Source organism: Scedosporium apiospermum (genome assembly GCF_000732125.1).
Source record: "Scedosporium apiospermum strain IHEM 14462 chromosome Unknown SEQ_SAPIO_0108, whole genome shotgun sequence".
Classification (NCBI taxonomy): Eukaryota; Fungi; Ascomycota; class Sordariomycetes; order Microascales; family Microascaceae; genus Scedosporium; species Scedosporium apiospermum.
In genome coordinates, this window is record NW_015971809.1 from 303962 (window position 1) to 319071 (window position 15110).

At 53.8% G+C, this 15110-nt stretch overlaps 4 protein-coding genes across 4 annotated transcripts; 2 read left to right on the top strand and 2 right to left on the bottom strand.

Moving 5' to 3' along the window:
- Nucleotides 1-674: 674 nt before the first annotated feature.
- Nucleotides 675-1796, top strand: SAPIO_CDS6913 (Haloacid dehalogenase-like hydrolase; the record flags this gene model as incomplete). The annotated part of the gene is made up of 2 exons (XM_016788885.1): nucleotides 675-691; nucleotides 776-1796. 2 exons carry the CDS (start codon nucleotides 675-677, stop codon nucleotides 1794-1796), a joined length of 1038 nt encoding a protein of 345 aa, XP_016641522.1.
- A 705-nt stretch (nucleotides 1797-2501) lies between these two features.
- On the bottom strand, nucleotides 2502-5434 carry SAPIO_CDS6914 (uncharacterized protein; the record flags this gene model as incomplete). The annotated part of the gene is made up of 3 exons (XM_016788886.1): nucleotides 2502-3372; nucleotides 3477-4968; nucleotides 5164-5434. The coding sequence occupies 3 exons, from the start codon at nucleotides 5432-5434 to the stop codon at nucleotides 2502-2504; spliced, it is 2634 nt and encodes an 877-aa protein (XP_016641523.1).
- Nucleotides 5435-9704: 4270 nt separating this feature from the next.
- SAPIO_CDS6915 (ASTRA-associated protein 1) lies at nucleotides 9705-11157 on the top strand (the record flags this gene model as incomplete). The annotated part of the gene is made up of 3 exons (XM_016788887.1): nucleotides 9705-9928; nucleotides 10052-10292; nucleotides 10354-11157. 3 exons carry the CDS (start codon nucleotides 9705-9707, stop codon nucleotides 11155-11157), a joined length of 1269 nt encoding a protein of 422 aa, XP_016641524.1.
- Nucleotides 11158-11262: 105 nt separating this feature from the next.
- Nucleotides 11263-13231, bottom strand: SAPIO_CDS6916 (uncharacterized protein; the record flags this gene model as incomplete). The annotated part of the gene is made up of 6 exons (XM_016788888.1): nucleotides 11263-11660; nucleotides 11713-11929; nucleotides 12004-12386; nucleotides 12443-12556; nucleotides 12649-12946; nucleotides 13016-13231. The coding sequence occupies 6 exons, from the start codon at nucleotides 13229-13231 to the stop codon at nucleotides 11263-11265; spliced, it is 1626 nt and encodes a 541-aa protein (XP_016641525.1).
- Nucleotides 13232-15110: the final 1879 nt, after the last annotated feature.

Genomic DNA, 15110 nt, shown 5'->3' on the forward strand with positions numbered 1-15110 from the left:
GGGTACGCGAGACTTGACAGACGGAGGACGAGAAAAAGGGCAGAGGGAAAAGAGGAAAGGCGAGAAGGGTGAGAGACGAGAGATAAGAGAAAAAAAAAATATTTCTATCTACCCCGCCCCCGCCTTCCCCAAATTTAATTCGAGTCATCAAGCTTGTTGTCCCCCGGTCGTGCCTGCCTGCGATTTCCGGCATATCTCTCTCCCGCTTACCGAGGAGGAAGAAAGAGCGACGTCGTGGCATCTGAAGGATACGAAGAAAGTGTCAAAGGTACACGACGAGGTACAATTGTACACCGACGGCACCGAGAATTCCCCTTGTCGGGCTCGCTAGAAATATTAGTCACAACGCAAGCGCATTTCGGAGCCAAGGCCGGAGCCACCTTCCTTCAACAGAACACTCCATTCCCCAGGCTTTATAGCTCCTTCCATTTCCCCAGAAAGCCGGGGCCACCCTCCTCCATTGTTCAATCTCCATTGCTCCTTCGTTGTTCCTTGATCGCTCATTCCATCAATACATTCCATCAATACGAGGTCGAACCCTTTCACCAGCCAAGCTATAAAGCTCCTCCCACTTCCCCAACTTGTTCCCCCATTTAACTCTCCAACTGCAACGCAAATTCTCACCACCAAACATCCCCTTACCAATTATATCACGAACCTCATCTATTGCTACAATGACTCTTAAAACAGAGTACGTCCAATCCCCTACCTTTACCCCATGTTATCCCTTCAATCAAGGGAGAGAGACCAGTACTGACCCAAAACTCACCAACAGCTTCCCCCCAATTCGGGCCTGTCTCTTCGACATGGACGGCCTCCTCCTCAACACCGAAGACCTCTACACAGACTGCATAAACGCCGTCCTCGAACGATACAACCGCCCCCGCCTCCCCTGGTCCATCAAAGCCAAGCTCCAAGGCCGCCCCGGCCCCGAAGCCGCCCGCCTCTTCCAAGACTGGGCCAACCTGCCCATCGATGAACCCGAGTACATCAGCCAGCTCTCGTCGCACCAGCGCCGGTTATTCCCCCTCGCGGAGCCCCTTCCCGGCGTGTCGAGGCTGCTCTCCGACCTCGGCCGCACCCGCTACTTCGAGGTGAAGAAAGACGAGGACTCGCGGAGGAGAGTACACATCGCTCTTGCGACGAGCTCGCACACGACGAATTACAAGCTGAAGACGGACCACTTGACCGAGCTGTTTAGCGTGTTCGAGTCGCCGAGGAAGGTGCTGGGCGATGATCCCCGCATCGCCAAGGGGAGGGGAAAGCCGCTTCCGGATATTTTCTTGCTGGCGTTGAGGACCATCAACGAGAGCTTGCCCGAGGGCGAACCTCCCGTCAAGCCCGAGGAGTGCCTCGTCTTTGAGGACAGCGTCCCTGGTGTCGAGGCTGGAAGGAGGGCGGGTATGAGGGTGGTTTGGGTGCCGCACGACGGTTTGTTGGAGGAGTACAGCGGAAGGGAGGCGGAGGTGCTGGCTGGCAGGACCGGAGAGGCGGGCGACGTCGATTTGCATCAGCTTGGCGAGCTTGGCGATGGCTGGGCTGACATGTTGGCGACTTTGGAGAACTTTCCATACGAGCGATACGGCATGACCATTCCCGATCCGGCTGTTGAGAAGGAGGAGTGCATGACCGAGAGGGTCAATGGCGAGGTCATCGTTGAGCGTGTTAACGGCAAGGCCAACGGTGTCAACGGTGTCAACGGCGTTAATGGCGTTAATGGCGTCAACGGCACTGCCAACGGCCACATTAATGGCAATGTCAATGGCGTGAATGGCAAGGTGAACGGCAATGCTTAAGCGAGCAAGGATGCGGTCTCCAGTAGAACTATACCAGGGAAGGGAGAGGACGAAGAGAAGAAAACAGGGGGCAAAAAAAAGTCAGTGACAGCGTAGATGGTTTGATTAGACGAGTTGCTCTTTACAAAACGTTTCCTTGGGACGACAGCGGATTGATACACACACCTCTCTATTGCTTTATAGAATGAAATAGACAAATAAAGAGCGACGAACGAATTCACGACGACAATGGCATTAGAATACGAAGGATGTCTAAAACGTGTTGTGTTGAATCTTCAATTTTTTTCCCTCCCTCCCTCGCTCCCTCCCTCCTCTCCAGCCTAATCTATCAGCACAACAGGCATTCGCGAAGGCATCACACATCAGCAGCAAAGATCCGAAACGCAGAAGTCAAAACTTCCTTTCCATTTGATATTTTATACTCTACACAAAACTCCCCGTCCTACACAGAGCGCTCACCAAGCAAGTCCACATGCCCAAGCGCATCTAAATGTTCGAGACTTAACACCGCCCGAGACGCCAGCAAACCAGTGCTCGTCCCAATGTGAACTCTCCACGTATTCCTTTTCCTTCCCTTTTCCTCCCCCAAATCAAATGCTATCGCTCATTCGCTCATTCGCTCATTGGTCGTAAGATAAAAGCCACAAAAGCAAGAAAAGAAAAGAAATAGATCAACACTCCTCCCAACCCCAGCCCATCCCAACCCTAGAAGAAAGGCTGGCTAAAAGAACCAGCAGCGGCCGTAGCCCGACTCGGTGGCTCATACCAATTCTGGTAAGGATGATTCGGCAAGCTGAAATCCGCAAACGATAACGGATTGACAGCCGCCTTCATCGGCGACGGGGCAACGATGGGCGTCTGCGATTGCGATTGCGAGTGCGTCGGTTGCGTGGCGTTGTTCATCATATGATGATGGTGTTGCTGCTGCTGTTGAGATGTCGGGACATGGATCTGTTGGGAATGCGTTATCGGTCTGTGCTGAGGCCCATGTTCATACTGGGGTTGTTGGTGATGGCGATAGTGGTTGTGATGATGATGCTGTTCTTGATGCACATGCTGCCGAGGTTGCTGCTGAGGTTGATTCGGAGGAACATGCTGCCCAGCTTGACTCTGCCGCACTACCGCAATCGGATTCTGCCCGGGACTCTGCCCCGGCCCAAAAAACTTGGCAGCCAGCCCCCCATCGCCCGCACCTACACCGCCTCCCCCTCCAGCTCCAACACCAGCACCAGGTCCAACCTCATCCCTCCCCCAAGCCTTCTTAAGCTCCGCCATAACCCTCCCCAGCCCCCACCCGGACTCCTTCGTAATCTTCTGCAAAATCTCGAGCACCTCGTCCTGCTCGCGCGGGTCCGTCAACACGCTCGACGCGATGGCGAGGCTGCGGATCGCCACAGACGACACGCCCCGGTCCTTGACGTGTGCGACGATGCCGCACACTTGGTGCGCGTGGTGGAGCTGGGTAGCTCGCATTTCTTCGGAGGCGTGGCCCGGTTCGAGGGGGTGTGTTTGGGCGAGGAGGCATTGCGCTGTGTGGTAGAAGAGTCGGCCGACGATGGCGGCGCGCTTGATGAGCCTGTGTGATACCTCTACAGTTAGCTACGTACACGCAACAAAACCTTCGCATCGCTCGACCTAGAAGAGAGATAAAGAATAGGGGAAGAAAAAGGTTGGGCTCACCAAATGTTGGGAAACGCCGACTTGGAGTCGGTCTGCGACGGGTACAAATACCCAAAAGGATGCATCGTCCTCGGGCAAGCACTATTCCAATCGTCGCACAACCTCTTCAGCTCCCTCCACTGCGCCAACCTGTTCCCCAACCTGACCTGCTCATCCCGCGGCGAAGCCTCCTGGAACTTCGGGATCGTCGCGCGAAAGTTGGCAATCTTACCCACGATATAAAAGATGCGCTGCACCCAAATCTCCTCCTTACCAATCTGGTCGTCCGTCGCGCTCGAGTCCGGGTCATCGTCATCATCACCACGACCACCCCGACGAGGCTCAGGCGGCGTAAAATCCATATCGACGCCCCACTGATCCGGGTCCCACGCCGTCTGCCAGTTAAAAGCAAGACACGAAAGAACCTCCATGCCGATGTTGAGCCAGAAGCACGCGGCGCCTATACCCGTGCTCTTGGCGTTCCACCCGCACTCGCGGATGAGGGCACGCGCGCCGGCGATGTGGTTCATGCGGGCCGCGGGCTTCTCGGACATGATCTCGTAGACGTTGAGCACGACGGCGGTGGTGGCGCACTCGGCCGTGTTGCGGTCCGGGTTCTGCAGCGAGCGGAGGAGCTGCGTGGTGGCCGTGTCGTAGTAGAATAGGGCCTTGTCGTCGTTGTAGGCCGGGTTCACGAGCGTGAGGTGTTTTACGCCGCAGGCGAGGAAGGCGTTGAGGAGCATGGGCGACTTGAGGCTGTGGTAGGGGATGAGACGGCTGAAGTGCTTCTCCTTGTCCATCGAGTCCATCCACACGCCTACCTCTTCGACGAACACTTGCATGTAGAGCACTTCCTCGGGCGAGTTGAGGTAGGTCCGGTCGCCCAGCGCCTTCTCGCTCGGCGGCGGCGTGACCATGCCATCGAGTGACATGTTGTCTGTGCTACCGCCGCAGGTGGGTGGCGGTGGTGGTTCGGACGCGGATGCTATGAGAGGCGCATTAATAGGTAATGAAGTAGGGCCCGCGTCGCCATTCCGATACACCGGCGATCTCGTCCGCGGAATAACATCATCCCTTGAGTTCCCTAGCGGTTGCTGGATACCCAGACCGAAACCACCAGCTGCGTGTAACGGCGGCCCGGCATGTAACGGCGGCCCGGCAAGGTATGATGCAGCGCTGCTTTTCCGAGAGTGCATCTGCGAGACGTCGGCAGACTGTGACCCGTCTGCGTGATAAGTCTTTGGGGTGGATAAAGAGCGTATGGACGCCGGTGGCGGTGCTGAAGCTCGCATCGATACATTCGCCGGATCACACATGCTCATCGGGGTCATGGTGCTGGCCGAGCGTCTGTGGTGGTTGTAGTGTTCTTGTTGCTGGCGCCTTTGGAGATTCAGGGCATTTTCCACATCGCTTTCCTGGGGTGGCGTAAGTGTCCGCTTCTCACGAGTGTCGTAACGGTTTAGACCTCCAATATATTCAGAGGCAATAAGTCTCGACTCGTCTTGGAATTGTACTACACACAGCCCCTAAATGTTAGCTCCCAAATTCTTCCTTGATTCGCTTCGGCGAATGTCTCCCAGGGCAGGCATCGACCTACCAGACCAGTCGGGAGTTGGGGGTAATAAAGGAGGATTCTTCACTTGAATGTCGATGAAATTTAACCGCACGCCTCTCTTGCACTCCCTGTTGCTTTTCCGACAGTTCATACAGTCGGGCACCCCCTCGTCGCACTTTAAATGCCGCTCGCGGCATGTTAGACACCCCGTGCGCACCCGTCTCGATTTGGCCGTCGGCGCCGCGCCGGACACCTCCTTCGGACTTGCGGACTCATCGGCGATCGTGGCGAGGGACTGCACGCTGCTGCTTCGATGACGAGAGTGGTCTGCGCTCCCTAGGGTTCCACCACGTCTAGCACCTATTATTTTTAGCCGCTTCGTTGGGGAGATGTCGAGGGGCCGGTCGGGGAGAGCGGTCTTCATGACGGTGATTTCCGAGGGCGAAGAGGACTGTTGGGAGGAGGAGCAAAGCCGCCTAGCCCACAGCTCTATTACCAAGCTGGAGCTACAGGGGAGAGAGAAAGAGAGAGAGAGAGAGAGAGAGATTATGATGATTCCGCAGCCCAGGGTAGGTAGCCAGTCAAGGCAATGCAGTGTCCTGGATCGCTCGAGCGAAAGAGAATGGACGACAGAGGAAGGCCTGCTTGGTGAACCAGTTCAGCAAGGCAGGGTCATTATACGTCGATATACATCGGTCGTAATCCACCAGAAATGCGTTCGGGGAATGGTCTCGGGGAGCGATTCTGTGATCCAGCAGGGACGCTGCAACCAGTTGCTTTGAGGCAAATTCAAAGGCTCGAGGTGCTGGACGGATCAACATCAACAGAGGCAAGGGTTTCGGTAACGGATTCGAGGATTGGTCGGCGAGATCTCGTTCTTTCGCAAAGGAATCAACTTCGGTTTTCGTTCGTCTTCCGCAGGCGATGGGTTTCTGGTCGTAGATATCCGTTAGCAGACCTCCCACATTTGCCGATTGACCTCCCCCATTGCCTTGCCTCTTCCCCGCCAGAAACGCTCATGGCACACGAGCTGGCTCGAAGTATCGCAAGCAGCGACGAGTGAAAAAGAGGGGGCATGGAGAAGTCGGGCAAGACGAACAGGATATCCAAGACTGCGACTAAATTCTGTGGCGGAAAGTGGTGTATGACGGAGAGAGGTCGAAAATCGAAAAGAATGTTGGTGGAATAATTGGCTCGAATGGATCTGGCAAGGCTCTATTATCGTTTATCTGCATGCGTCTTTCTTGGCTCGCTGGTTGGAAATCAAACTGGATTCGCCGAGTTCGGATCAATTGATTATTGCTCGAGTGTTGGGTTCGGCGCACAATTACGTTTCCCCGGAGGAACGACGACACACGTAGGTTCAGGCGACAGCAACAGCGACGGTGACCGCGAGGCTCGATTAAGAGAGGGTGGTCGGCGGTGATGTTAAAAAACTTCTGGTTGCCATCCAAAGTCGGGGGTTTGACGTTGGAGGGGGAAAGCACAAGGCTTGACACGGGTCGGCTTTATCCAGAACCCCTAGCGACAGAAGGAAACAGGGGACGACCCGGCCAAAACAGTTCAAGAACCAAGCAACCAGAGACGGTCATCCAGTTGGCAGTTCAGTTGAGAGGCAACAAAATCTCGGAAGCACTGGGGGCGATACAAAGTACAAGCATGGTTGATGATGTATGGATTTCTGAGTGGGGAAGGCGCTCCCTGGGCATCGGAATCTGAGCAATTATTCGCATTTCCCAATGCACCACCTCAGTCCAGCCCAGGATCTCCTCTCTTCAAGTTAAAACATGGGACTGCTCGAGAGTCGATGCCAAGAGCCGCTAGGTTAGACCTATTTCTGGAACATCAGAACCTCAGAAACAACAAGAGACAGAAACAGTCGATGCGGCAAAGAAAGGGTTTGCCGCTCTAGCTCTGCACCCCATACAGGCAGAACGATCAACCGGATCCGAGATCGACCCTGTTCCTTTCGACAACAATGAGGAACGTTGAGATTGAGATCCGGCAGCGAGATTTGATTTGACCCATTGCATTCTGGGACCGGCCAGTGGAGCCGACCCTGTCAGAGATGTGCTTCGGCTTGAGTTGCAAATCCTCGCCCTTCAGCCCCAGGTACGAGGTACATGGACTACCTACGCCAACTGATAGACGCTGGCACCACTTGGCTAATGCAAGTACAACTTGCATTCAGCCACGCCCGAGCTTGGACACTTCGTTCAAAGGAGAAGGAAGGCACGATCTTGCGTCCATGCTGCATCACGGGAATCCATCTCGAAACTTGACGAAAATAGACTCCATGAAGAAGTCCTACTCGAAGCGCTAGCCTGGCCAAATCAAACACTTGGCCTGGCCCCAGGGTCAACGTTTAACTCTAATCAGGCTTCGGGTCTTTAGTGTGTAAAGAGTCAAACTCACCCCGAACTTCTAGCTCCAGCACTCGGCGCTCAGTGACGCCTGGAGGGCTTGGCTCTTCCAATTTCAGTTCGCAGTTCCGATGCTGTGCGCTCGCAGACGAACCGCCTGCCGGTGCCTTGCGGCACCTGTCCATCATTACAACTTAAGCCCAGTCGCCTGCAACCCGTTGCGTTGCCCGAGGAGTATGGGCTCCAATTTCCCGGCGTTTCGTCCGCTGCACAGTCCTTTCTTCCAATTGAACAGCACCCAATACATCGTTTCTTTCCGCGAATTCTGCAGAGCAGGACCATATTTTGCCAAGATTTTCTCGGCCAATTTTTGATTCATTTCATGGAGCTTTTTTTATTTGCCCTTCTTCTTTTCCCGCTCTTCAATGTTTAAATGCGGAAACTAATCAGTTCAGAATCCTAAATCAGGAACATGAGCTCCACGCTCACCAGTGTTTGCTCTCCGCGTGGGCTCTCTCGAACCTGTTTGATCTCCATCACAGTTGCCCAGTATCCTGTCCTTGCGTGCCCGTCGATCCAACATATACACTCGGACCATCTCCATGGCAGAGGGGGCGACTCCAAGGCCTTTTCCTTCTATTTGGAAGCTTTCCCTCTCTGTTGAGAAAAACCTACCATGATCTTCGTCTTCGCTGTACATCCTGTCTCCCATCGACCAATCCCATCTCATCGATCCGACCAGCGGTCACCGAGGAATCGCCGTGGTGAGTTTGATGATTTGAGATAAATTGTTCTATGCCTTTTCCAGAATATCATAGATATGTCTTTTTTCTTCTTCTTGCCTCTCCATTTTCCTTTTCTCTCTCGACAATCTGATCTCTTCATTCGTCTTTCGGCTTTTGTCCGCGCCTCGACCAAGACGTTGAAACCTCGTGCCGGCTTCTTTGATATCCGCCTTGTCAGCGCCGCAAGGTGGCTCGATGAAAATAAATGCAATGCGTGTTCGGAATGGGAATGTCAAACGAACCGCTTCTCATCAACGCATTGCATATGATATTACTTGCCTCGAACCCATCAACAGTAAGACATGCACCGTCCGCGGTGCTTGGTAATAAGCCAGCTATTAAACCCCGACCACGAAGTGGACCTACATCTGAGATAAACACACTGGGCCGGGTTGTAAAAATTCCCCGGCCTGCTGCATACCGCACCCCCTTGCCGTCTTGGTGGTTCAATGTTCTGCCGTCCCGTCCGGAAATTTAAGTTGGAAATGCAAAAAGAGACCGAAACATGTGAGGATAGTATTTTCGATGAAGAATTCAGCCGAAACTGGCGAGTCCTGCTTTATCTCAAACACACCGAGATAATGTTTTGCCACCCCAGTCACTGCGAAGATGTCCGAAAGACGGAGGGGAGCTTGTCCTGTATGCGAGTATCTACCTGGATTTGATAGCCGCCTATCTGCCCATGTTTTGTTCGTTTCAACTTGAAGGGGTTTCGCCCAAGACGCAGGAAAATAGGAAGGGGGGAAAGAGACCCTGTTAGATGGCAGCCAGGATCAATGTCAGAGAATGCTGGTGGGAAACATTTTCGGATAACTGAATGGCCAGCACGCCCCGTACAAGCACATGACGATACATATCTGTTCCCAAATATGGATAATGTTTTCAGAGGCGCATGGGGAAGCTGGAGGTCCTGGATGAAACAGAGCACCTCTGCACCTGCCTCATTTTGATGTCTCTCTTTCTATTAGGCCCGCTGTCTCGGATCTACGATGTTACCGGACCCTATGCAAGACGACGGACGTGAATCATGCCATTTCACATAGGTTACACACACAGCTAGGGCCGTCCGAGAAGCGGCGCCCCATTCTTTCCCCCGGGCTCCGACTTCGAAACCGCGCTTCGGCCGGGTCCGGCACTCTTTTTCCTCCGGCACATCGGGCTTCATGCAGAGAGATGGCCGGGACCTCCGAAAATGGCGGAGTCGGAGGACGTGATAGAAGTCGTGGAGCAGTGCCAAGGCGACGAGAACGCGCCAATTTTAGCGTGGGAGTCGCTGAATCAAGGCGCTGAATGGCGGGTGACTAAGTGGCCCAGCCACTAATGTGATTGGATTTTGACAGTAAAACGTACGAGACCAAAGCCGCCATCGATCGACGCCACTGGTGAAGACCCAAGATCAGAGCTCTTCTGCTCATCAACTCACATTGCTGCACCCATCCGTAATACCATCACGACTAGTCCCGGCCCGGTTTGAGAGAAGCAATTTTAACTCCATCCTACAAACGTTTCTGCCTAACGCTCTGCGTACCCAGCCCTGAGGCTTGCCATGGACCCTTCAATTCCACCACAACCAAAGGCCATCCTCCGCGGCCACAAGGCCCAGGTCCATGCCGCCGTTTTTATTCGGAACAACGAGAGGCTGGTGACAGCGGATGCCGACGGCTACCTCATCGTATGGGATCTCTCCATCATGCGCCCAAAGGCCGTGTGGAGGGCTCATCAGAAGACAGTTCTCGGCATCAAGGAATGGAGCCCTGAGAGGCTTGTTACGTAGGTCTTTCACCTTTCTTCCTATCCTCCTTGCCAACTTAATTCCCCCCCCCCCCCCCCCCCTTTTTTTTTTTTTCCTTAGTTCTTCGGAGCATCAGGGGGCTACAGCTGACAGCGATGTAGTCACGGAAGAGATCACGAGCTCATCATCTGGAAGTTCTCCGAGGAGGATGAGCCCAAACTCAGCAAGGCTCCACCGCTGGACAATGTGCCCGATCGGCCTAAGCCATGGATCCAGCACGTACTTGCAGTTAATTCTATGAATTTCTGTTCCTTTGCTATGGCGTCATGCAAGGCAGATCAAAGTATCTCGGAGTCCGATGAAGTCCTCGTAGCAGCGGCAAACCCGGTCATCTTGGAGGGAGTAAGTTCCCCTGCACTTCAACTCATCCTAAATCATCAATACTAACCTCGCGCCGTCGAAGGTTGACATCTACCATCTGCCAAGCCAGCGTCGCATCCACACCCTGAAGCCGTTACCTGGTGCGGGAATGCCCATGGCCTTATCCATTTTTCATCTTTACGGAAGTCTGCACCTTATCACGGCCTACGAGAATGGTGCAGCAGTGGTCCAGAGAGCGAACCTCGACGCGGGGGAGTGGATCACCCTGTACAAACACCAAGCTCATTCCCAACCCATTCTTTCCTTTGACGTTTCGCCCTGCTTCTCGTATTTCATCACGTCAAGCGCGGATGCCATTATTGCGAAGCATCCAATCCCTCAAGATGGCGCTCCAAGTAGTTCCTTTCCCGAAGATACCGAGAAGGATAAAGGAAAAGCTCCTGAGCAAAAGGCCCACGAACCAGTCACGGCTCCTCTCAAATCCGTCAACACCAAACACTCCGGCCAACAGGGTCTCAAAATCCGCTCCGACGGAACCATCTTCGCGACAGCTGGCTGGGACTCCAAAGTCAGAGTATACTCGGCCAAGTCCTTGAAAGAAGTGGCCGTGTTAAAATGGCACCAGTCCGGCTGTTATGCCGTCGCCTTTGCCACCATCAACCCCGCGACGTCGAGCAGCTCCGCCTTGCAGATAACCAGTGGCCCGGGAAATGAGAATGGCAAAGCCTCGGAAAGCCAGCGGGGCCAGCAAGTTGTATCTGTCTCCCAAAGTCGTTCGCTTGCAGGTTTCAATATCAGGGATAGAAGAATCAACCAGGCCAGGACGGCACACTGGATCGCTGCGGGAAGTAAGGATGGGAAGGTCAGCCTGTGGGATATTTATTGAGAAATATTCATCTCACATCAAATCTTGCAATCTTCCTACTCGATACTGCGCTTAAAAGAGAAGGACGCCGACGATCACCCCCCGTAAATCAGCAAATATCTCGACTCATTCACCAGCAGGTGGCAACCGATGCGCAAACACTCTCAACCCACCCTTCGGCCTAAGAACCACACTAGGATTCACCAATGGCACCTCCCCCTTCTCAATCGCATCAAACTCGAACCTTCGAATAACCGCAATCAACATAATCTTAAACTCGAGCCTCGTAAACACCTGCCCGATACAACCACGAGGCCCCATCAGGAACGCCGCAAAGGCATGCGACTTGGCTGCCTCGCCTTCGAGCCGATCCCATCGGTCGGGATCGAACTCGTCGACCGAGTCGCCCCAGATGCGGGGGTTTTGGTGGATGGCGCTGGGCATGAGCATGATCGTGGTTCCTTTGGGGATGACGGTGCCGCAGATTTCGGTGTCACGAATGGGTTCCCGAGTTGCGAACGTTGCTAGAGGCGGTTAGATGTGTACCTGAGACAGCGGGGATTCAGGTGTTTTTACCGGAGCTTCTGACGCGCAAGACTTCGTGGAAAATATTGTCGAGGAGCTGCATGCGCTCGATGGTGCTGTAATCCATGTCGAACCCAGTTCGTCCGGCAGCATCGATGACTTCTTTTCGCAATCTAGCTTGGAGGGGTCGGTTCAGGCTTAGATAGTGAATGGCCCAAGCCAGAGTATTAGAAGTCGTCTCGTGGCCGGCAGCCATGAATGTGAGTACCTGTTTGTTTTTCCCCCCCTCAGGTTAGTTATCACGTTGCCCTCATTTTCCTCATCGAGAAGGGGACTTCTTACATGTCCGATCAAGTCATCCTCGTCCCAATTTTCCCCAACAGCCTGTGACTCTTGTATCATTCTGGTCAAAAGATCCCTCCTCCCATTCCCCGCCAACTGCACCTTTTCATTCTCAACATCCGCGATCCTCTCACAGATGATTTGCCTCAGCAACTCGTGAAGCCGTGAGATGGCGCGATTAAACTTGCGATTCTCCCCGATGGAAATCCACCGGATGGGAACGATGGAGTTGATGGCCGTGAGTATCAGTCCCGTGATGGGAGGGTCGAAGACGGTCTGGTATATCTCGTGGAAGGGCGTTGCAGAGTCGAGGCTTTGGAGGTCTGTGCCGAGGACTGTCGAGCCGATTACATCGAGGGTGATTCTGGAGAGGGGAGGGATGACTTGGGATTAGGTTAGTTTGTGAGAACAGGAGAGAAGGTGAAGGGGGAGAACGTACGATTTATGACGCCGCGGTCATATTCGATCATGGAGTCCAAGTGGTTGCAGAGCTCGATGGCCTTGTTCTCGATGAGAGGGATCAATTGTTTAAGATGTGAAAGCGCAAAGGCTCCTGATGAGGAATTGTTAGTTTCCCTCTCTCTCTCTCTCTCTTCCCCTCACTCTTTTACTCCTCTAAATCAAAACACCTAACGATGAACATACCGCTCAGCACCTTTCGATGGCGCTTATGATCCTCCCCATCAAGAAACACCAAACCCTTCCCGACAATGGGAAAGATAAGCCGCGAATACCACGCCGGCTTCGTAAACTCGTAACAGCACGGCTGCAGAATCTGCCGGAATGCCTCGGGGCTCGCGACGAGTACGGCGGGTGTGCTTCCGAAGAAGGTGTAACGGATGAGGTCGGCGTTAGGCCAGGTGCGGATCCAGGAGACGTAGGGTTGGGTTGGATCTCCGGAGAGAAACTGGCGGAGGGTTTGGCCGAGGAGGAAGTGGTTGTCCTAGGACTAGGTGTGAGGAATGGTTGTTCTTTGTTTGGGTACGAGTGGGGGTCGCGGGTATGAGGTTACCTTTGGTCCCGGGAGATGGCGGAAGGGGGAGAGGTAGTTGGGATAGATGTAAAGGCGGTAGAAGATGAGGAGAGAGTACTGGATGAAGAAGAGGCATAGGAAGATTGTTAACCGGGACGCAGCAGGGAGAAGAGTGAAGAGGGCAGTCTTGGTTTGGAGCTGGGTGTAGGCCAAGCGGCCGAGCCAGGAGGAGACGAGGCAGTAGATTACGTCCATTGTATAGATTGTTTGAGAGAGAGAGCGTCAAGGAAGTCCTTGTGTTGCCATTGATCCTACATCATTGTTTCCCGCTCTGTGGGACGAACGGTCCTTTATCTACTCGGTCCTCCGTCCAACTCGAGGGACTTTGCTCCCAACACATCGCCAAGACAGGAAAAGAGCATCGTCCACCGGAATGAAGGACTCACATGGCAATTCATTCACCAAATTATTGGTACCGAGCATGAAATATCAATATCACGACGTATGAATAAAGGCGCCTATCGCCAGTGAGGTAGTCCCCGGTACGGCTTAACCCGCGGATCCCAGGAAGATCATCCGTCGTCGACGCAAGGGTGGAAACTCGTAAAACCACAGACTCCCATTGGACCAAGATGTCGGGTCGAACCCATAGGAAAGGGACCGTTAAGCTCGGATCTCCCATGATTGACTGCGCTGTAACCCTGGAGAGTCAGACCATGCGGAGGGAGAAGCCTGAAGCCCTGTCATGGGCGCGCGGGATTATCTCTCTGTAAATCCGGAGGCATAGCAAGCTGCAGGGAGTGGGTGGTAAGTGGGGGTTTTGGATATTGGACCGAAGAGGGCATCGTGTGGTCCCTTTTTGGGGGTAAAAGAGTTTGGTTTATCGCTTCTTTTGGACGACCAGCTTGAGGTGTTCGGTGGATGGGGCCTCAGCGAGAAATGCTACCGTGCGCTAGTTTAGGGGGGCGATAGCTTAAGACTTGCAGAAGTGGACCAGAGATCGGACACCGGAGGAGAGGCAGGTCATTCCGCGGCGGGGAGAAGTGAATGATGAGCAGGGTTAACTGGAGTCAGGTGAGGACATTGTGTAGGGGGTTCGGACTTAAGAGCGAGGGCCAGCTACGGGGCTAACTTTGCGAGTGGGAATGAGAGCTCGGCGCTTTCTTTGGATGGCGGGACTGGGATTTTACTTCTTGGATAAGTGGCAGGGTTCCTTAGAGGCCGGGTCTTCTCGATGTGTTTTGGTGAATGGGCGTCTTGATGGTAGGCGAATACAGGTATCTCACAACGCCTCGAGGATTCTACGTGGACTGGACCAATGCCTTGCCGAGGCCTTGTTCAGAACAGATCTCTTCCTGCTCCTCACAGGGCAACTTCAGTCAGGAAGGATGTAAGATAGTCCCTGGCAATTTCATACACACGACGATGACAACAAGTCCCCTCCGCCAACGGATCCTACCGATCGAGCCTATCACTAGCTGACATCCGGTTATCGTACCGATCGAAGACGACTAACTGATTCCGGAATTGTCAGGACTCTCTGAGACTCAAGAACTGGAATCAATCCTCAAAAAGGGAATGGCGTCTGTCAACCTGCTTCCTACCTTGCCGGGGATCTGTCGAGTCTTGTCTCTGACTGGGCCCTAACTCCAAGGGCAGGTGAGAGGATGTAGGTAGATAGGGAAAGATCCATGTCCGCAGCGCCCCATCTACGATCTACGATCCACCGCGGAGGTAGAGGTGGCGCCCGACCCATCCACAGGGATCGCTGATATCCTGCGCGGACTAGAGGGCCTGTGATCCACTCCTCTTACATGAAGCATCTTCCATGCGATCTGGCATTTTGGGCTTCCAGCTTAGTCTTGCGGGAGCCGAGCAGGGGATAAGAGAGGGAAGCAAGCGCCACTACACCTGGGATTCGTCGACAGATTCTGCTACCTCGGACATAGCCTTGCTTTTTTCTCCGGTTCAGCGAACAAATTCCTTCTCAGCACGAAGCAGGACGTTTCGCTCTTCTGTCTTTGGCATCTGCAGTCCTCCTATTCCCGACCACCATGAATCCAAATAGGAAAGTACAACATTATGACGCTACGCCTGACTATCTTGAGGAAAAAGGAGCCCCGCTTGGTATCGG